The following is a 21,515-nucleotide window of genomic DNA, read 5'->3' on the forward strand; positions in this document are numbered from 1 at the left end:
AGGCGGAGTATGTACACATTTCAACTGGTTGTCAAACATTTTGAACACTCCAACAGGTGATGTAGAAATCCTTGACTCCCAAAACTAAACATTGTTCTTCTTGATTAAAATCTGCTCGATTGGCTGCACACAAGCTCGTAGCTGTGCACGAAAGTCACGCAACCAGGAGGAAAAGATCGAATAGTGAGCCCTCGGGTATGGAAGGTCTTCCTCAAGACCAAATAAAAACATACCCAAGCTGATGCTTACAAGACTTCATAAGCATCGTAAATGACCATATCACCATTGCGACCAGAGCTAGCAATAAAAACTCCATCGTTGACCCAGCTGTACCTCGAATCGCCCGTCTCCATTGTCATGTGAAGGCGCATCTTGAATTTGTCTGCAGTAATAGACTCATCCTGACCTAGTTTCTCCAATACTTCGCGCTTGCCAGTGCGTGTGCCTGTTGTCTGCAGATATATGGTTGCCCCATCGTGTGTAAGCAGATTGTATCGCGTGTCCAAATGAGCAGTTTGCTGGTCGTCGTGATTTCGAATGATTTCCCAGTCACCACCACCCGGAAGTATGGTACCTCGCAGACGAGGACCTTCGAAACGACCGCCTTTGAAGATGACTGTACTACGATCTCCGTGAGGTCCGGCGCCAATATGTCGGAAGGAGTCCATGTCGCATTCCAGGTGGAAAAGGAACTGCAAGCTGGGTAGTGGCAGCTTATACGAAGGCTTTGTCCAGGACGTGTTCGTTAGTGAGGAAGCGAGTATCGGGCTCTGGACTGTTCCAGCTGTGGGAGGGTTTGAAGCGGAAGCCATTATGGAGGATAGATGCCTGGATCTTTGAAGGGTGAACAGATTGTGCTTTGAAGAATTTCCTTGCTCGACCGTCTTTACCTGTGTAGCCACAGGACTGCTTTCATGTCAGGTAAATCTATACTGAAGTCCTACAAATCGCTCAGCAAAAGCTCGGGAACTGACGTAGTTGTGCCGGAGATTCAGGAAAGTCAGTCATTTGATGTCGGTATCTCGAAGTCATTCAGTCTATACTCGTCACAAGCACTACTTCGACTCATTCTCGAGATCTCGTTCGTAATGTTGTGCGTGTATGCTAGGCCTCTTGTCAATGGGCAACTTGTGAAGGTTAGCGCCAAACCTCTGGAGCACGCATCGTGTTTCTTGCAACGCAGCTTTGAGCGTACAAGTTCAGACATGATTTGAAGTCTCACGGCCAGCAGCACGTCTGTACATTGTAGCCATTCTACTAGGAATAGACCAACTTGTACGAGGTAGCAGGAGGCAGACTGTAGACGATACTGCTCATCTTCGAGTAGTAATGTAGACTTGGAAAGATAACAGATGATAAGCGTCAAACAGCCTGGGAACCCTGGAACTCTTCTCCGAAATCTCCGGCTCGGGGCACCTCATTGAAGCCTAGCGTCGATGATAGGCGAGCCTAGCTCAGCATTGGATTTGGCATCATTTTGCAGCAGTATAGGTCAAATTGATCTGGCGCAGCTTCAAGATCAGAGCTCTACACAATGGCAGGTTCTAATCCTCGGCTCCTGAACGCCATATTCTCAGTAACAAGACCAAAGCTCACAACATGTCGACAAGTATCGAAACAAGTACGAAGAAGGCTAAATACGCAGCCAAAATCTGGCAAGACAGCAGATGATCCCGAATTCGTGTCGATAGTCGACGCCCCAGCACAAGTCATTTCAACCAGACGCAAACACAACAAGCTGGGTCTCGCTGTCCTAGCTCTGATACCTATTACAGCTCTCGCGCTAGGAACATGGCAGGTGCAGAGACTGGACTGGAAAACGAAACTCATTGCGAAATTTGAAGATCGATTAGTTCGACCACCTCTACCACTACCACCTCGAATCGACCCTAGTGTCATTGATGAGTTCGACTACAGGAGGGTATATGCGACTGGTACTCTGAAACATGAGGCTGAGATGTTGGTCGGACCTCGCATGCACGATGGAAAAGATGGGTTCTTTGTGATAACGCCACTGGAAAGAGAAGGAGGGAGTACAATACTGATCAATAGAGGCTGGGTGAGTAGGGAGCGTCGCTTTCAGCAGGATAGAGACCCTTCTTCATTGCCTCGTGGCGAGGTAACGATATCAGGACTGCTAAGAGAGCCTTGGAAGAAGAACGTCTTTACCCCAGACAATAACCCTCAACAAGGCAAGTTCTATTTTCCAGATGTCGCGCAGATGGCCAGGTACTCTGGAAGTGAACCAATATGGATTGAAGAGACTATGGCTCCAAGTCTCCTAGAAAGCTATAACAGAGAAGAAAAAGGTATTCCCATTGGGAGACCGGCCGAGGTCAATTTGAGGAACAACCATGTTCAATACATTGTCACCTGGTAGGTGTTTTCCGTCCATCGTTCAGTCTCATTACTCATCAGTCGTTAGGTACTCGTTATCAGCCGCCACTGCTCTCATGCTTTGGATGGTGCTCAGGAAGAAACCATCAGATATCACGCGCCGTGTACGGACAACCAAAGAGTGGTAGCCTATGGCCGATCAGGAAGATCTAGCTCGTTCAGTATGTCCCTAGGAAGCCATTGTCGCGCCATCTCGAGCAGCTCTCCATCTTCTCGGAGCACTCGCTGCCGTCGCATCAAAAGAAGCACATCGTCGTCATCTATTCGCTTCTTGCGCCGACCATGACCCGAAAATGCCTCGAGGTCTTCGCTGGCTTGCTCAAAGAACCATTCAGTGGCTTGTTCAAGAGCTTGCATGTGCTCCTTGCCAAGTGTAACCTTGCGCTTGTTAGCCTTCTGCTGCAAGTCATTCACGATTCGTTTGATTAGGCTCGACGGCAGCCCAGGAACCATGTTTCCACGCTGATTGACCTTTAGCCTCTTACGTGGTCTTGTACTGCTGGCAGTCGCAGCCACCGACTCGAGAAGCGTCTGTCGTCTGCTCGGTGCTGCCGACTCGATGGTAGTTGGCACTACACCCTCATCCTCGTCTGACTGCTCTCCTGTTGGATTCGAACCAAGAGGCTTAGTTTGCGAAAAAGCAGATTGAGCTACCGAGTTGGGGTCAGCTTCATCTACCTCGTGATGAGGTATATTGAGCTCAAAGCTGTCGTCCGCACCTAGTGCAAGTGGTAAAAAATCGTCTTCAGGAGACAAGCTTGATGGTTCGGAGGAATGCCTCATATGTCGAATACCTTCAGTCTCGTCACCGATCTGCACATCTTTGATATGCTCAGAGTCTTCAACGATATCATCATCTGGCATGGCTTCAGCAAGCTTTCCCTGTCTATCTGAAACTCTCTTGATTTCCAGTTCCGTACCAAAGTCACTCATGCGTATGCTACCGAAACTGTACCGAGACATTCGAGTTGGCTCTTCGCTGACTGCCCGTCTGGCGATTTCAGTCAGAAAGGTACTGTTGCCATCCTCAGCATCTGCTTCATCCTGCAAACCAGAATCTATGTGCGACAAGCATGGGTCGTGCGATTGTGCTCTTTGTCCTGTGTCGAGAAACGTGACGATCGGCTGATCCTCATCGTCGTCTGTATCTTCCAACAAGGCTGATGGTGTTGGTGCAACTAGTATTTCACTTTCGTCCTCTTCAATACTTTCTTCTATGTGGAAGTTGAGTTGTGGCTTAACCAAGGTCTCATCCTCTTTCTCGAATTGACCATGAGGCACGATATTCTCCTTTCCCTGCACGACGCTCGAAGGAGTAACGGTTCGACGCTTGGAAGTCGCAGCTGTGATCTTTGCTAGACGGCGTAAAACACCCCTCGCTGAGTTAGGTCTAACACTATTGCCATCAACCTGTTTCAGCGGCTGTGTTGTTCGTGGACGCGTTCGTGCGCCGGACTGGGCGAAAGCGTCGATAGCAGGTGTGCGTGGTTCACGTAGGGAAGGTGTGCGCTGTGCGTGAACAAGCTCTGCGAAAGGTCGCCTACGAGCAGACATAATACGTCGAGTGTAGCCTAACTACTGTGCTGAGACACATCAATTGTGAAGTTGACCTTCAGCCAGTAACACGATACATTCAGAATCGGGCGTTTTGGTTCCACCAGATCGCGAAATCACGTGCTCGTGGTCAGCCATTTTGAGTGTATTGCCCATGTCTATGAAATGTATCCTTTCCCATCACAGTCTCGTCTTTGAGCTCTGTCGATAATGATAAATCGTCATGGCTGCCGATATATATCGTCTCTTCGAGCGGCGAGATTGAGGACGCCAAAAGCTCAAGCGGAACAAAGCAAGCAATATCCCCAGGCATTTCCCATCCCTTCGGTTTTCAAGCAAAAGCACAATCAGCAGAAACAACCCAAGCCTATACGCGATTTTGCCCCTGAAACTCGGCCAGCAGCGTACTCACCTTTCTCTGAAAAGACTCTCAGTGTTTTACTGGGTGAAGCCGATGAGCCTGACGAATCTCAGTCTAAATATCGCGAGATCAGTGCGTCGTCAGAACTCAAGCCCAGCTCGAGGCTCGAACTTAGGAGCTCTGTTGAGCTTTCACTCAGCGAGAAGGTACCAACTGCGTTTGGTCTACCGACTGAGAAACATATTGTAGACGCGAACCCAACCGACTTCTTCTCTTTCTTGCCCGCCTACCTTGCTCGAGATGACCTCAAAAGTGATCAAATCAGACTTTTGTGGTCCGCTGTTCGAGATATCTTGCCACCAGATCCGTTGAATCCTTCCGTCCTGGGCCCCAAAGGCAATTTCACGCATCGACGGTGGCACAAATTCCGTGATAATACAACGCCAGATCTCGCCACCAACCTCATTACCAATCGTATGAATTTGGGATGGCATCTAGCCATGTTTCCCTACCCGATTACACCCGAGAATCTCTTGCCGGATGGAACTGACCCTCGTTTTTTGCCAGGACCTGCCGAAATCTGGCCCTATCGCCTATGGTCATCCGGCGCTATTACTCAACACGAGAACATTTCTCCCCTTATGGACCACAAAACCAGAGCCACTCAGCATATGATCGAGCGACCCACTGGCTTGCGAGTCGAAGGCACCGGTAAGGACCAGAAGTCATACGTTACCATTGGCAAATCCCTCTTTGCTTACGATCGAAGAATCAATTACGACAAGGATTACACTGTCGACAATGTGTTAGAACTGTTCAAGCCAGTACCTACTGACCCCGAAGGAAAAGGGACCTGGCTGGAGGAGCAATACACCCTTTGTTTCCTACGAACCAAGCCCAAATTCCTGGGTGACCCTCCACGGCTCATTAAACCACCGACGTCAGCTAAGTTTTCACACACACTGATCCCAAGTCGGCACTTGCTCTTTTGCTGGAGTGCAGCTACAAACAATGCTCACCTCATACATCTTGATCCAGGCTATGCGCGCCGACAGTATGGTGCTCGCAACCTCATCGTTCACGGCCCTCTGACCGTCTTCCTGATGCTAGAATGGTTCACCCGTACCCTTACTCGCTACGCGATGGACAGACTGCCGGATTTCCAGGTCAAGTCGATCGAGTACAGAAATTTGCAGGTTCTCTATGTCGACGCACCGATGACCTTGTGTGCTAAGCCTACTGAGTTTCCAGAACCAGGGTCTGTGGCGCCTCGATGGGATGTCTGGATTGAGAAGAAATCCGATGATGGCGCGATGACTATAGCATTCAAGGGTCAGATAGTGGTTCGAGCTTTTACGGAAACTTCTGCCCAGGGCGGAGAAGAATTCCAGTCACCGTTCTTCGGACTCCCTTCTTAAGGACAACTACTGGTGCCCTACCCATACCATAGACACTTGCCCTTTCAGTTCAATAAGAAACTTCCAAATGGCGTCTAATTTTGCCCCTACTGGCTGAAAATCTGTCACAGCACGCTGCCCGGGTCTGTGGTTTTGAATACCGCTGTTTGGGAAGAAACGCCTTCAAGTTAGGTGGAGCGGTCTACTGCATAAACTCTCATACTTTGCTCGAACCACGTCAACAAATTATGGACGCATGGGAGATGCAAGCAGCTATCAGTCTGTACATTATCTCTATTTACAGGTCTTATGACGAGGTGCGGCAATTCTGGAGTTCACTTGTCGAGCAATCGATACATATGCACAATACGCCTGGATCAAGCAATCAGCGAATTCTCTAAAATCATCACTGATGGCACCTCTCGCACTGGAAGTTTCCATTTCCTGTTTTGTGGCGTTGCCGGCCTACAGCTTTCGAACGCAGCTATCACTTTTGACTGCCGCCACCCATGCTCTCCGACCAGATCCTCGTGGCTCACTGCCACTTAAAAACCTCTCCCTTCAGATTCCATCCCTGCTTGATGGTCCAGCGCCATATCTCGCGAACCGTGGGCAGTGGTATACTCGCCGCCACCGCATCAAAGTCCTCCTCCGTGACCTTCTCACAGCCAGTCAACGCACCCATTACGCGTTCTTGGTAGAGCCGGTAACCTTGTTCCCAGAGAAAGTGCTTCGTGCCGTTATGGTACTGGCACCACTTCGGGCAGACACACAGTGCCTTTCGCCTTGCCTCTTCGTCACGATCGATGATAGCATCGGGGTGAGGTCGTATAGAGATGGAGCCGCATCTGGTCTTGAATTCTGGTTCTTTTCGTGGTTGAGGGCATAGTATTGCTGGGAGTGATGGAGATGATCTGATGGAAAGGCGTCGGATGCCGTAGGCTGGTAGAGAGACGGTACGGAAGTAGACTGGACTAGGAAGCTGGACCGACGACGCCATTGAGTACATGAGTGTTTTGAACACCTCGAAATTCCACCTGGAAGGTAGGTAGACGAGGTCACTTTTAATGGGTAACTTGAAGCTTCGGAAGAATAACAATCTGGTGTTGCGGATGAGCAGAAGAGAGAGGAATCTATGTGGCAGCTGGAGACGGTCATCTTGTAGTAATGTCCTTTCGGAGCTGAAAGTCTATGTTTCAAGCATTGATGCACTGTCTCGGGACAAGATCCAAGAAATTCGATCTTGGCCCAGGTACGTGAGTCAGAGACGTTCTAATCTAATGGTACAGTGACTCCGTTATGGTATACATCGTCTAAAGAGGGGCAAAGTCGATCTGAACAGTTGGTATGAGACAGAAACAGCTTGGAGTTCCTGCTTGTGGTGTAATAGTCAGTTGTTGCATGCGTTGAATACCGCGCTATCTTAGAAGAGGACAATGTCTGCTATACGTCAGCATCAGTGACCGTGACCATGATTGAAGGATATCGCGAAGACAATAGAGCACATTGAGGGCCAGAGACCTTTCCTAGAAATTTATGCTCATTGTTGCTGCCCTTACGATCGTAAAGATGAGTCCACGATGAATCTGTAATCATGTAGAGTTGTGAACGGCAGTAACGAGCTTAGCCCCATCAGATTGAGCAAGAACGAGTTGGAGGGTGCACGGCACAATCAAAATTGCCGTGTCTAAATGATCTTCAGACATGGAAGACCAGCTGATTACCTCACTCGCTCGGGGCAGGCGCAATCGTGGTTGAAAGTTGGAATGGCGACTCAATAAATTCGCTAGAAACACTAACCTCAATGAATAAAACCACCAGTTTCCCTATCAAGGCTTCTCAAACTCTACGCTCCTCGACAGAGGCGTATACCTGAAGCAGTTACAACTCGGTGGTGGCCGTATCGATGTTGATTGCAGCCACTTTCATGCCTACTGACACAAGACCTCGAGCTGAGAACAGGCCTCAGTACACGAATAACACATTGGTACGATGCTCATGCTAAGCGATATTGTTTACAAGCATCTTCTAGAACCTGGCTGAACCTCCGGATTCGCGTAGCACAAATTAACGAGATTGAATCAACACACAAGACCAAAGAAACTGAGACACATACGAAATGGAAAACAGTTTAATTAAGGACAAGCCAGCCTCAGGTAATTTCTTCCCACCACAATGGCGACGACGACGATACTTGGTATCATTGGTGATAGCTTTTCTCCTCTTCTGGAGGTTTCTGACGCCATCGAGTCATTCGAGTGGCCTTTCGCTTGCCCATCCAGGTCTAGGCGGCAAGGTAGACTGGTCGAGCTATGCATACTCACAGTACGCCACAAACCAGCACTACCTCTGCAACAGCTTGATGGTCTTCGATTCACTTCAGAAGCTCAAATCGCCTGCAGGCCGTCTGCTCTTCTACCCTAAAACATGGGATACAGACGTCAGCTCCAGCAAGGATCGTACCTCGCAATTACTGGTTCTCGCACGCGACAAGTACCACGTCAAGCTCCGTCCAGTCGAAATGTACACGGTAAAGCGCGAAACACAAGACGACGAAGAAACCTGGGACGCCAGCATCAATAAACTGCACGCCTGGAATCAGGGAGAATATCATCGCATAATCCACCTAGATTCAGACATCACTCTCCGCCAAAACATCGACGAGCTCTTCTTCCTCCCCCTCTCCCGCGGCTCGCCCATCGCCATGCCCCGCGCATACTGGAAACTCGACGAACCCACCCACCAAGGCGGTGGACCAAAACTCACCTCCCTCCTCATCGTCCTTGAGCCAACCCCCCACGAAGCCGGAACCCTCTGGGGCCTAGCATCCGGCCTCTCCGTCAACAACACCATCTCCACCTCTCCCACCACCTCCCTCTTCGACATGGAACTCCTCAACTCCCAGTACTCCCACACAGCCCTCACCCTTCCCCACCGCCCCTACGCCCTCATCACAGGTGAGTTCCGCCGCACCTCACCCACCAACCACACAACCTACCTCGGCAACACTCACGAATCCTTCTCCGCCGCCTCCATCCTCGCAGAAGCCAAACTCGTCCACTTCAGTGACTGGCCCCTCCCTAAACCCTGGATCATGTGGCCGAATAACCTGATGCGAGAGATCCGGCCAGAATGTGAGATTGATAATAACACGCCGAGTGAGAGGGGGTGTGAGAATAGGAAGGTGTGGATGGAGTTGTATGATGATTTTCGCAGGAGGAGGAAGGAGGTGTGTATGTTATTGAGTGTGCCGGCGCCGGAGTGGCCGCCGAGACTGAAAACGACAGAACGAAAGGGAGGCGGCATGGGTGAGTGAAGCGTTGGATACGTCTTCTGCGGAGTTGGTCAGTGGGAGGAGGCAATGGACGTTGAATCACGACTGGACAGTTCATTTAGGAATCGAGGGCATAGGTATAATCACTGCCGTCACTGCGAACCACTGTCAAGACTGACCTGCACCCCGACCACAGTCGAAGAACGTCTACGAAGCCAGGGAAGTATGAGTCTTGCTAAAGCACGAACGAGTCTCTGGTGGGCGAATGGAGAAAAAAAGACGGCTGCGTTTAAACGCATCAGCATTAACAAGTACCACCGTTCACACGCATTGAAACTCTTGATGTATAGCCTGACGGAACACGATCTGCTGTCGGACGAGAAAGAAGCTTTGAGTCAGGCACCACGTTCTCACAAGGACTGAAGACGAGTACGCGTGATACGACGAATGAACGAGGGCAAAGCAGAGATGTACACATTCGAAGCATCAATCCTCATTGCCTTTACAGAACATGCTTAGCATCAGCACAGTATCACAGTCAAAAAGTGGTACGCCGTCAAGCACCAACTTCGTATTTGGCATACTAGTACAGACGTCTCAGATCCTCACCCCAACTCTTCAGCTTCTCGATAGACAAACCCTGCTCATTCAGTCCACTTTCCCTCAGAACGTCATTGAGGGTGTTGTCGGGTAAATTCAGAAGCCCGCTTTCAACCATCTCGCCATCGACGAATCGGAAAGGCTCGTCAACCTCCCTAACTTCAGTGCTCCAGGCCCTGTATTTGGCCCATGGCATGTACCCAGGTGCGAGGACCCGAGTTGACAAGCAAGATTGTATGCGAAGCAGAGCATCGACATAGGTTGGGTTGATAGCACCTAGCAGATATATGCTGCCTTCGACCGTGGCTATAAATGCTTGAGGCCGTATCAGTGGGCCAGCATCTTCAGACTTCAGAGAAAATTGACGCTTAGGAGCCGTTGTGGTCGAGCCTGTTCGTCCTTTGCCCTTATTAGCAATTTCGGACGTTTGCGCTACAAATGTCGATTGCGACGAAACAATAGGCACAATCTTGTTAACAACTTCACCTAGCCGTAGTTCACCTGTGACTTCGAGCCGACGAGCCTCGTCACCATAGGCATCCGGATTTTGCCGCAGCATAGCAATATTTCCTTCTACATCTGCGAGTGCCCACTCTCGCTCTGCCACATTCGCGACGGCACTGGTCCAAAGAGTTGCAAAATGTCGAGCAACTTCTTCTGTCTCCCAGCCATTGCCATCTGTGCTATCTGGTGGAAGGATGTTGACGATGGAGACCGACTTCATCAGATCACCGACAGCAATGGTCATTGGGCGGTCTTCAGTGGCTGGCTGCACCGATAGAGATATTGGATTGGTCGAGGTTCGATAGGTGGTCAGCCGAGTAAGTGCGTAGCTAGGCTCGCCATAGTTTGACAATGCCATAGAAAATACAGCCACAACCTTCACCAAACCAGCTATCACCAACCCGTCACTGACTGCTATGCTTCGGCATGCACCCCTGGTCTTGACTTGGCTGACCAACTTTAGCTTCTGCCTCTTATTGTTAGCAGTGAAGACTAATATTCGACCACGATCTTCTTTCGAAACAGCACCGTTCTCTGGCATAATACTGGTGCCGACCACGAAAATGGAGTCATGATCTTCTGCCTCGACAGGATCATCGTCTTTGGATTGCTGTGGGAACGCCGCAATACATTCTACCAATTCGCCCTCGTCGAGCGCAAAAGTATCCAAGTCCTTGAACGTAATCTCGTCTGCAATCTTTACGAAACTGTGCAGCTCTTCGTGCGGTTGCTCTGCATCCTGTTCCAAAGTGCGCTTGATTGTGCCCATACCAAACATTTTCAGTTCCGACTGGTAAGCCAAACATCTGACTGTTTCTCCAATGTGCAGGGTCTGTATCTGTGTGGTTCGTGTGGTATCGATCAATGCTAGCTTGAGATCATCGGCCGATGCTACTGCGATGGCACCAGGATATGCTTCCGAGTTGAAAGGACACACTCGTGCGGCTTGCTCGGAATTGATTGCTGAATACAGTATTCTGCCATCAGAAGCATATATTAGTGACGGTTGCTCGCAGGAAGCGAACATATTAATTAGAGTCTGGCCATTCTCTGTTGCCCTGGGTAGAGCTTTCAGGAACACTGGTTCTGAGCCAAGCTGTATCCGAGTCATACTCGAGAATGCTAGGTTAGCTGCATCGAATTGGAATGTGATTACCGTGCCATCTGCCATAGAGACGAACAACGTGGGTGCGCCATCAGGCAGAATTTGTGCCAGGAGTATGGTACGTGGCACATCAATCCCAGGTGTGCCCAAGGATTCCTGCGACAAGATTTCCAAAGAGTGCAGATCGAGTAAGGCTAAGGAAGCACTTTGCCAATAGCTGACTATGCATATATTGCTATTCGTCTGTGATATGGCAACTCCTGAGATTTGTGAACCAGCTTCGAAAGTCTTTGAAGCAGTAGGACCATCGGTCCGATCGGAGGTATGGAAGACGTGTATAGTCCGGCCATCCTCGATGACAAGAACATGAGCACCATTTGCAGCTGCTCCTGTAATTTGGGCCGTCGAAGTGGAAGGTTTCCACTGGAAGACAGTCATACCTGAATCGAGATCGGCTATACACATACCTGAATCATGTACCTGAAGTATTTTTTGACCGGGCAGATTTGTTGCTAATAGCGTAGGCTCTGCTAGCTCGAAACTGTAGAATTCTTCGACTTCTTCAACAGCCGCATCTGCGTCAAACTTGAAGACTCTCGTTTCTGTAGCAAAAGAAGTGACTAGCACATCGTGCTGGTCACTACGATTTGTTGAGCTTAGAGCCCACATATCTGCAATTAGTGGAATCTCAGCAATCTCACCTATCTCTTCCATGCCAACACCACTTCTCACACTTCGAATGGAGCCATCCTGCCAAGCACCAGAACATGTTACGAGCCTTGCCTGGCCAGTAGAGAATTCGCCTGACTGCATGGCAGACTCGACACCTCGTCCCAGATCCATCAATTGCACGTCCAAGATAGGAGCTATGTTTGACAGGGTCTGAACCACATCGATGCCGCCCTCGTGGATACGTAGGACCTGAGAGTCACCCGAATGAGAACCGACAAAAACGAGGCCTTCATCCAAGTATATTAAGCAGGAAGCCTTTGAAGCATGACCTAAGCGATCCAACTTCCAATTCTTCACACTGGCTCTGTCCTTGGTAAGAAGCATGAGAAAGTACAAGTCTCCATAATCGTCAGCAATCAGCCATCTCAAGTCATCAACTTTCGTCCAGCATGCCCAAGCCGTCGCACTTTCGCCCAGGGGCTGAGTATAAAACTGACTGAGTTCGGAGTTGGTGTAGGCTATTGATCGTTCTCCCAGAATTAGGAAGCCTCCATAGGGATGAGAGACAGGTATGATATGGGAAACACCTCTATCAAGTTGGTCGGCATCCCTCAGCTCGAACTTCGTCTGTAGCTCGGCAAGTGGCTGTTCACCTGCTGTGGAATACTTTAGTTCCAGAACTTTGAGCTGGGGCTCGTTCTGATTGTCCTCCCAGAGCAGTGCTAGAGAAGGGTTGTCCTGGTCATCCTCTTCAGTATCGGCGAAGGTCGAGGCCCGGATTGCGATCTCTTCTACGCGGACGGCAATAGGTTCGCCCAATGTTCCTGGCACATCAGGAGAGGTGGCAGACGAGTCTCGTCGCAGTTTTTTCGTGGTGGATTGCACCAGCGGAATGACTGTAATTATACCGTCAAGCAATTCCAGGGTCATGAACCGTCTCGTAGGATCGATGTGGACTCTGTCGTTGTTTCTCGTGTCTGACGCTGTGCGGTCTGCCTGGTCGACATAACTCTGCTCTGTCTTGAGATCGTTGGACTGGGCATCCCATGAACAGGTGAAATACTGATGGCGGTCAGTGCCAACGAAGAGATGGTCTACTGCAGAGTTTTTCGGGCAGATGGCCTCCAGCATGATAATGTAGCCATAGACAGCTCTTGAGTGAAGGAGGATTAGGCCTGACTCTGGAGAGAAGGTATAAATTTCCAGACGATTGGCCTTCCTGAATCACAATCAGCCATCCTATCGTTCCGTATGACTGGAGCAGTCACTTACGCAACAACCAAAGCCTCGCTCTGTTGCCCAAGAAGATTGAGCTTCAGAGCGAGTCGAGCACCACTGGGGCGGTGGATAGGTACAATGTAAGACATGGCTATTGGTATAGAGTGGAGGTATAGCTATCAATAGATCTCGTGAGGCAGCTTGAGCAGGCGTGCCATGGACACTGTGAACATCAACTTTGGAAGAACAGAAAACAGCTATTCATTAGCAGCATAATCATTGAACAACGAGGCTGTCATCAATCCTACGGAATCTGTATGCCCGAGCAGAACATCGACCTGTGCTGATCTGGAAGCCGCAGGCCGGCACTAAATTACGTCCGTTTGAAGTTGAAGATGTCATATTCCGTATCCGAGAACGACCAACGCGTGCCTGCCGGGTTGCGTGTCAATCATGCCAAGGTCTATAGTGTAGCAACCAGGAACGAGAAATCTTTCTCACACAACTACTGGAATGTACGGGCCGGGTTTTTCTCACTCTTTACCACCTAACCAGCGATATACTACTGAAAAGTCCTTGCCTTTGTGCTCTTTCTCAGTCAGTTCATAAACTGACTTGGCAACTTCGGCGAGCACCAGCTTCGCACTAGCCTCATCTGCCGCTTTTATGGCCAATCTCAAATCTTTGCACATCAGACTTACACCAAATCCTCCGTTGTAGTCTCTGCTTGATGGCGAGTTCTCGTTCACACCAGGCACAGGAGGATTGACTTCCGACGGCCAACTCTTACCAGTGGCAGAGTTCAGCAGATTTGCCAATGCCTTGGCTTCGATGCCCCATTTGATACCCAGGTTGAAAGCCTCAGCCGCGGCTATGTTGTTGATGGCCAGGGCATAGTTGTTTGCCAATTTTCCACTCAGTCCGGTGCCTTGAACTCCCATGTGCCACACCTTCTTGCCCATAAGAAGCAATATTGGCTCAATCCTAGACATCAACGCTGCATCGGCCCCGACCATGAACGTGAGAGTGCCAGCGGCTGCGCCGACCACACCGCCAGACATTGGCGCATCCACGAAATCCGCATTGCTCTTGTCCTTGACCAGCTGTGCCACTTCTCTCGATGTCGTAGGGTCGATTGTCGAGCAATCAACATAGATGCGTGTTTTTTCTGATGGTGGAGAAGGGATTGTCTCTGCGAGTATATCTTGAAAGACTGACTTGACATGCTGGGGCTCGGGTAAGGCCGTTATTATGTGGTCCTGAGATCTCAGTCAGCAAACACGTCTTACTCATGGTTCCCAGGCGTAGACACAAGAGATGCTATTTCAGAGGATTGGCTTTAGGTATTAAATAATCACGATAAGAGCATGACCCGAGAGCCATGCCCCCAACTTAGATCATGGATAGAACAATAACACTCATCATATGGTTGAATAACTGAATGGAGAACAACTCACCGACTTGTGTGCGACCTCTCGAGGCGAAGCAGCTATATGCAGATTGTCTGAGGAGGACTCAGATTTGAGCTTGTCAAGTGCTGAAGTGTTCACATCGTACACAGTCAATATGTCTGACGTCGGCAGCTTTGCTCGTAAGTTCTTAGCCATGGGGTAGCCTTGCAGTGAGTTAGACTCTCGTCACGTATGTCTGATTGCAGCTGAAGCTCACCCATGGCTCCGAGACCGATAAACCCCCATGATGCATCACGCGATGTACTCCGGGAAAACCGTCGGGTGGAGAGCTTGTAGATAGAGGATGTGCTGCGCCGAAAAGCTGAGCTGCATATCGACGCGCTCATGGTTATGGTGGTAGTGGTTGTTGCTTTCTCAGCATGCTTGGGAAAGCCATGCTCAGAACTGGTGCAGGCGGCTGCTGGAAGAGAAAGATAATCTGCGGAGAGCTAGCCGAGGAAGTTGCTTTCCTTGTTGGCTCTTGGCGCCTATACAAAACCTGCCGATATCGAGCTCCTAGAGGTCAAGAATGAACATCTCTCAGACAAATTTGTTGTCGTCTTTCATGCAAAGCCATAAAGAAACCGCCTCCGTCTTGCAATGGAAAATACACGCCAGAACCATTCGTCCATGGCTGTGAAGTGTAGGAAGCACAGAACCATTTTTACTGTTGTGGGTATTCAAACAAGGCTGTTTCCGCAAGGCTCAGACGCGTGTCTGCGTAGGGAAGGCACTGTCCGCCTGTGCCGTCAGAACCAATCACGTTAGATCTTCACTACAGCCATAACTTTTCGAGGGCTGAAAGTGGTCCTACACACCCTTGCATGTTCGGCAGCAACAATGAATTCAGCATTCTCGCGTTAGCTCACTAACCGTATCGACAAAAAGACCATCGACCGATATCCTCCTGCGAACCCGCTTCTACTGCCCGACCGCGCCAACTAAGAGACGATGCGGACATGGCTGCCATCTCTGGCCCTGCTAGCATGTTTCATTACTTGTGTGTTCGGCAATGAGGTGACTATAGTATGTCGGCCTATACTACTGCACGACTTGCGCTAACATGGCTCAGAAACAGGACGATGATCACCGTCAACGATGTTCTGGCATGTACAGCAGAAAGTCCTGGGGAGGTTCAGTCGACCCCTTCATTCTTGTTAAATTCCTCGGCGATCGGACAGACGACAACAGCAATCCTATGGCAAGCTTGGTCATATTCGAATGGCAGGACGAGGACCTGATCGGCCGTTTCCCTCCAAGCGCTGAGCAGTTTGCCGAGAAAGACTATATTTGTGATCAGCCTGCGGTAGACCAAGAGTTGTGCAAGGAAGAGGATATCGGCGCTTTCATCTTGGAACCAAATGCAACAGCAGTCTCGAGAAACCCCATCTACAACGAAGCCATTCATCTCAAGGACCCCAAAGCAGTCAACTATCCCGTCAAGAAGACTGGTTACTACTGCGTAACCACATACCCCTACTCGGATCATGAATACACTGCTGTCGTCGAGTTTCGCAACGCCTATGGAGAATTACCTGCCGCTCAGATTGCCAAACTGCCTTTCTACGGCGGTCTGGCTATTGCATACGCTGTTATGGGCATCTTCTGGGCCTTCCTCTATGTGCAAAACAGGCACGACATCCTGGCTGTCCAGAACTACATCACGGCCACCCTGATCTTCTTGATCGTCGAGCAGCTGATGACTTGGGGCTATTACGACTACCAAAACTCGCATGGCAACAATGGCTTGAACAAAGCCTTCATGGTGCTTGTTTCCATCCTGAATGCCGGACGCAACTCCCTCTCCTTCTTTCTCCTTCTAATTGTTTGTATGGGCTACGGCGTAGTCAAGCCGACCCTTGGCAAACTGATGATCTATATCCGCATTCTCGCCATCACCCACTTTGTCTTCGGCGTCATATATGCCGTGGCCTCCCTCTCAGTCACTCCTGACAGTGCCGGGCCTCTGGTCCTTCTTGTTATCCTTCCATTGGCTGCCACCCTAACTGCTTTCTATGTCTGGACTCTGTCGTCCCTCAATATGACCATGAAAGACTTGGCCGATCGCAAGCAAAAGACAAAGTTTTTGATGTATAAACGGCTATGGTGGTGCCTCTTAGGCAGCATTATGGTCATCTTTGGCTTCTTCTTCATCAACAGCGTCTCATTTGCTGGCCGGTACGAGGCAGATTTCGTCCCAAATCATTGGCAGACACGCTGGTTCATCCTCGATGGATGGCTCAACCTCGTTTATCTCTTCGACATTGCCTTTATTGCATATCTTTGGCGACCCACCGCAAACAACAGAAGATTTGCCATGTCAGATGAGGTACGTATCTATCCTGTGTCGCGCCGCAATCCAGCTAATCAATTCAGATTGCCCAAGATGACGATGGCAACTTCGAGTTCCGTTCCATCGGTGGTCTCTCAGATGATGAAGACGAAGACGTTGAATCACGTGCACAGCGCAAGATGCATGACCGAGCTGTATCGCCAGGTGGGCCAGCTGCAACCTCAATCACGGATCAAGCATTTGCGCCTTCAGCTCGAGACCATCAGTTACCCTCGTCGAAACCTCCAACCCGGCCGAGGGAGTCTTTAGATGGTGAGACCATTTTTGCAGTGGGCGAAGGCGAAGACTGGTCGGATGCAGACGACTCTGACACTGGAGAGCACGGACGATTGACCAAGAAAATATAGTTAATGCCTGTTTTTTATGTACAACATACCAAAGATCTATCACTTCTTTAACGTATCCCCTCGTCTTCCGATCTGCTGCTCTTCATGTCCCCCTCTAGCTGTAACACCTCCTTGCACACATCGCCTGTGTATAATGGTCGTGATCGATCGTCGCAAGACGTTGCATGAACCACATCCGATGTGAAGAAGTAGCACATGCAGAAGTATTTTCGAAACAAGTGTCGATTCGACAACCAGATCTCGATACTCAAAACTAGTGCATGCATCTTCCGCAACAGAACAAGGCAGGCGTACGAATGACTCCATTGTCTTGCTGATTGGGTTCCTGCTAATCCCTGCACTTCTTCGGCGCTAGTCTACCTCTTCAATCTGACACAGAATGCGAAGTGGACGTTGGCGGCAAACAGGAAGCAATGTGGAAGTCGACCACGCCAGCCACACGAAGTAAGAACGTATCGGGGACGTACTGGAATCATCGCAGTACCTGACCCAATGCACTTAACGGCTGAATCAATGCGCTTCAACAACATCTCGATCCTGCATCACTCGCTTCGGACATGCCGCTAACCTTTCTAGCGTCTTATATAAGCGAGAGCGTAGTTTCTGCATGGGTCGTTTCTCCAAAACGTGGCATCCTCCCCTGTACACCTTTAACAGCCTAACCGTGATATACTGAATCGAAAGCTGGTCCGTGCCCTTGACCACGACCCGACTGCATAGTTCCAAGGTTCGGCAATGCAAGAAGGAACTCCCAGCAGGTTGTTACCTCTCTAGTCCCAGCAGGCGCGAGCCCAAAAAATACAAGCTATCAGAAACGAGTGTGGGTGGCGCTTTTAGCTAATCCTCAGCTCACTAGCCGGAACGCTGGTGATGAAACTTCGATGCACTTCTGAGGCCTTCAATCAACACTCTTCCATCGTACTCCGTACTAAGTGGTATCTGCTCGTGTCTAATCATTCACACGACCGTGGCCTCCCCGGATCGACGATAGCCTTTACCACTGCTCTAGGCTAGGCCTCGGAACTTCAAACATTTCGACAAAGTGCTGACATGATTGCCAGAACTTGGGACATTCACGAAATGAGATCTCAACTCGGATACCGGATGACTTTGTGGTTCTACCTCTGTCCAATCAACTTCGCCTTTGACCGAAAAACCAACTATTCCTTTCCCCTCTCGGCTGACTGCCAGTAATCATGCCTTTATCAAACTTTGCTGCTACTCACATGTGTCCCGAGCTACTGGGTGGAAAGTACGGCTTCTAATAGCGAGCTATGGAACATGGTCAGCTCCACCTCCACACAAAACGACACCGGCTGAAACGTCCTAAGCAACTTGCAATGCTGCTTTACCCAAACGTGTCAGAGCATCCACCAAGACCTATTTCCCTCATTTGGCAAGTCCACTTAGGCAGATGGTCCTGTGTGGACGATTGCCATCCCCTCCACGAACTACTGCGTGGAGGCTCTTTCTATCACAAGATCCGATGTTAGCTAATTGGCACTTGTTGGGCGTAATGCATTCAACCTATCCCCTCTTCGAAGGTTGGCGCCTCGGCTAGGAGTCTTTACTTGCACTATAAAAGGTAGGTCTGCAAATCTTAATCTACATTGAGCACGTCCTGTGAGCTGTGACAGGCACGCTCGATTCGTTCGCTGACTGATTGAGGCTAAGCTGTCCGTTTGCTAACCAAGCTTCCAGCTGGCCACCGCACTTGGCCCAAGATATCTCTCTAGGACCTTTCGCCTTTGGAAGAGCCAGGTGCGTAGGGATTGATTCTATCTTGGCACTCTGGTATCCGTAGAGGCTTTGTGACGTGTGAGTTCCAAACCTGTACTGGTAGAGCTGAAAGAGTGAAGGTAAAGCCTTCCACTCGCCTCCTGTTTCTATTGATAACCCGCAGACGCCTCAAAGCAGAGCGTTCTATCTCAAAATAGGTTAAACCGGTGACTCCCGCAACTCAGATTATGTTTATGTCGAGCACTTTCTACTCGTACGGCGGAGCTCAGTCCCTTCTGGTTCCAACAACTTGAACTTGTACATCGTCCTCACTGGAACCTGCGCATACACTTGGTCGTTTGGAGGGGCATAAGGCTCGCACTAACAACGTCTACAAATCACACATCAACGTGGATCTTTTTAGAGGAAGACAGACTTGGCATTTGAGCATTAGTTATTTTTTTGGACGACCTGGCCGCGGGAATGCCTTGATTCTTTCAGTACAACTCTCTACAAGGCAGATCAGAGGACGTCGTTCTGAATCCAGCGGCTTCCAGCTACCCAAGGCATTCTACAGAAAGGTCCATTGAGGTGAAAGCACATATGCTCAAAAGCAAGGCCTCTGGTCCTTTGAGCCGCTCTCCAGGGCAGTCAATGGCTGGACCAGGGGGCGGCCCTCCCAGAAAGAGCCACACCAAATCTCGAAAAGGCTGTCGCATGTGTAAGAAGCGTCACATCCGTTGCGACGAAAGTTTCCCACAATGGTAAGCGTTCTGTGATGTAAGCGATCGAGGCATGTCTAAGAGATATACTAGTCGCAACTGCACCAAACATTCAGTACGTTGTGACTACATGGACGTGTCGAAGGCTGGGGACGAACCTGCCAAGGGCTCGAGTCCTCCTAATCTACTGACCTCACCTGAGCTGCAGCCAATCCTAGATAATTGGCGCTTGAACGGACAACCGCCTCTTGTCGAGCTTCAAACAGGTGACCCATCCTACTGGACAAGATTTTCCACCATCGATTTGCGTCTCATCCACCACATCACTCTGTTATCGTCGGATCTTTACAGGAGAGGTTACAGTCAGTGTACACCATGGACTTCCAAAATGTCAAAGTGAGTGCTCAACACATGTCAAGTACAGCTATCTGACAAACCCAGTCTAATATCTGTGGCATTGTCGAACGATTTCGCGATGAGTGCACTACTTGCATTCTCGGCAACGCATTTATCGTGGCAGACCAAGAATAGTGATACTGAACACCTGGCATATCACCACAGAGGAATTGCATTGAAAGGCTTGCATGAAGCACTAGGATCCTTTTCCGAACAGATATCCGAAGCAGTACTGGCGGCGTCAATTCTGCTTGCATGGCAAGCCACGGAATGGTAGCTACACCTCAATTTGTGGACTTTGAATACATACTGAATCATTTCTAACAGGCAAGCATGGGCATCACTACAGCAGGGCGTCTCAACTGTTCGTATTCTGTTGATGGCATATAGAGCTTGCTCAATTAACAACGATACAGGTAATGACCGCGATGCGACAATGGGCGCATCAATCAGAATTAGCAAAGTTCCTCGATAGTCAGCGACTGCTTGCCCGAACGAGAGCACCTACAACCCCATCACTTACCGGACTACCACCTCAGCAGCCTGCGTCGGAAGACCTGCAAATGCTCGATCAAATCGTAGCGGCCTTACACAACCTTCGACTGCGGATATCCAGCTACACAGAGCTTGTCGAATATGTGGATGAAGCACTTGAGTATGTTGAGCAACTACAACAGGACTATCCACTGCACGGTCCTGTCGAATGTTTCGAGCGACTATTACAGTTTCGATCTATGATATTCTGGATACCTACGGTCATTCTTCGACCTGAAGAACTGGATCTAGGTGCTTTAGCGGTCATGGCTCATCTTTACTCGTTGGCCCTTGTGCTAGAACCACTATTTGCAGAATGTGGTGGTGTATATCTGGGAAACATATCACTTGACCCACTCGAGAAGGTCTGTCAAACAATTCAAGCCAGAAGTGCAGCGGCACCACAAGATACAAGTGTGCAGACTGCGCTCTCCATGTTAGATGTGCCCATACAGATTGCGCATAACTATCGCGCAAGTCGTCGGGTAATAACGAGTCCGACAATTCCATATCCATATGTACCTCGCTCGACTGCGTCCCAGGGCAGTTACGACGCTCAGCCTTACGCTTTATCTTCACCTTCAGATCTTTCTCGACACGCTGCATATCCAGGATCTACTCTACAGAGCCCGATCATGCTCCACAATGCCTATCCTATCGGCAGTTTTCAGAACAACACTCCTGTTCGACACAACTCACTACCAATCCGAACACAATCAGACCCTAGACTCAACATGGGTTCACCACTACAGACTCTCTCATCGCAACAAAACCATCCCGGAAACCCGGCCGGCGGTACGGATTATTTTACAGGTACATCGAATTACTCTGTCATGCCCAGCTACGGCAGCATGCATGACTACTCGAACCGGTTCGTTCCGCCTCCTCTTTCTTCTCAAGTCTGGACTTGA

At 49.7% G+C, this 21,515-nt stretch overlaps 9 protein-coding genes across 9 annotated transcripts; 5 read left to right on the plus strand and 4 right to left on the minus strand.

Annotated features, from left to right (window-relative positions):
• Positions 1 to 245: 245 nt before the first annotated feature.
• LTR64_003713 (uncharacterized protein) lies at positions 246 to 812 on the minus strand (the record flags this gene model as incomplete). The annotated part of the gene is made up of 1 exon (XM_064898065.1): positions 246 to 812. One exon carries the CDS (start codon positions 810 to 812, stop codon positions 246 to 248), a length of 567 nt encoding a protein of 188 aa, XP_064757015.1.
• A 722-nt stretch (positions 813 to 1,534) lies between these two features.
• Positions 1,535 to 2,380, plus strand: SHY1 (surf-like protein; the record flags this gene model as incomplete). Its single annotated transcript, XM_064898066.1, has 1 exon — positions 1,535 to 2,380. One exon carries the CDS (start codon positions 1,535 to 1,537, stop codon positions 2,378 to 2,380), a length of 846 nt encoding a protein of 281 aa, XP_064757016.1.
• Positions 2,381 to 2,526: 146 nt separating this feature from the next.
• LTR64_003715 (uncharacterized protein) lies at positions 2,527 to 4,089 on the minus strand (the record flags this gene model as incomplete). The annotated part of the gene is made up of 2 exons (XM_064898067.1): positions 2,527 to 3,923; positions 4,008 to 4,089. The coding sequence occupies 2 exons, from the start codon at positions 4,087 to 4,089 to the stop codon at positions 2,527 to 2,529; spliced, it is 1,479 nt and encodes a 492-aa protein (XP_064757017.1).
• Positions 4,090 to 4,161: 72 nt separating this feature from the next.
• LTR64_003716 (uncharacterized protein) lies at positions 4,162 to 5,730 on the plus strand (the record flags this gene model as incomplete). Its single annotated transcript, XM_064898068.1, has 2 exons — positions 4,162 to 4,786; positions 4,880 to 5,730. The coding sequence occupies 2 exons, from the start codon at positions 4,162 to 4,164 to the stop codon at positions 5,728 to 5,730; spliced, it is 1,476 nt and encodes a 491-aa protein (XP_064757018.1).
• Positions 5,731 to 7,828: 2,098 nt separating this feature from the next.
• On the plus strand, positions 7,829 to 9,025 carry LTR64_003717 (uncharacterized protein; the record flags this gene model as incomplete). The annotated part of the gene is made up of 1 exon (XM_064898069.1): positions 7,829 to 9,025. One exon carries the CDS (start codon positions 7,829 to 7,831, stop codon positions 9,023 to 9,025), a length of 1,197 nt encoding a protein of 398 aa, XP_064757019.1.
• Positions 9,026 to 9,566: 541 nt separating this feature from the next.
• On the minus strand, positions 9,567 to 13,231 carry LTR64_003718 (uncharacterized protein; the record flags this gene model as incomplete). The annotated part of the gene is made up of 2 exons (XM_064898070.1): positions 9,567 to 13,083; positions 13,137 to 13,231. The coding sequence occupies 2 exons, from the start codon at positions 13,229 to 13,231 to the stop codon at positions 9,567 to 9,569; spliced, it is 3,612 nt and encodes a 1,203-aa protein (XP_064757020.1).
• A 384-nt stretch (positions 13,232 to 13,615) lies between these two features.
• Positions 13,616 to 14,754, minus strand: LTR64_003719 (uncharacterized protein; the record flags this gene model as incomplete). Its single annotated transcript, XM_064898071.1, has 3 exons — positions 13,616 to 14,341; positions 14,540 to 14,697; positions 14,751 to 14,754. 3 exons carry the CDS (start codon positions 14,752 to 14,754, stop codon positions 13,616 to 13,618), a joined length of 888 nt encoding a protein of 295 aa, XP_064757021.1.
• An 842-nt stretch (positions 14,755 to 15,596) lies between these two features.
• On the plus strand, positions 15,597 to 17,233 carry PTM1 (Membrane protein ptm1; the record flags this gene model as incomplete). The annotated part of the gene is made up of 2 exons (XM_064898072.1): positions 15,597 to 16,862; positions 16,910 to 17,233. The coding sequence occupies 2 exons, from the start codon at positions 15,597 to 15,599 to the stop codon at positions 17,231 to 17,233; spliced, it is 1,590 nt and encodes a 529-aa protein (XP_064757022.1).
• A 3,265-nt stretch (positions 17,234 to 20,498) lies between these two features.
• On the plus strand, positions 20,499 to 21,515 carry LTR64_003721 (uncharacterized protein; the record flags this gene model as incomplete). Its single annotated transcript, XM_064898073.1, is given in 2 exon segments — positions 20,499 to 21,399; positions 21,418 to 21,515. The coding sequence occupies 2 exon segments, from the start codon at positions 20,499 to 20,501 to the stop codon at positions 21,513 to 21,515; spliced, it is 999 nt and encodes a 332-aa protein (XP_064757023.1).

The sequence above is a fragment of the Lithohypha guttulata genome (genome assembly GCF_036872675.1).
Source record: "Lithohypha guttulata strain CCFEE 5908 chromosome Unknown scaffold_2, whole genome shotgun sequence".
In the NCBI taxonomy this organism is placed as follows: domain Eukaryota; kingdom Fungi; phylum Ascomycota; class Eurotiomycetes; order Chaetothyriales; family Trichomeriaceae; genus Lithohypha; species Lithohypha guttulata.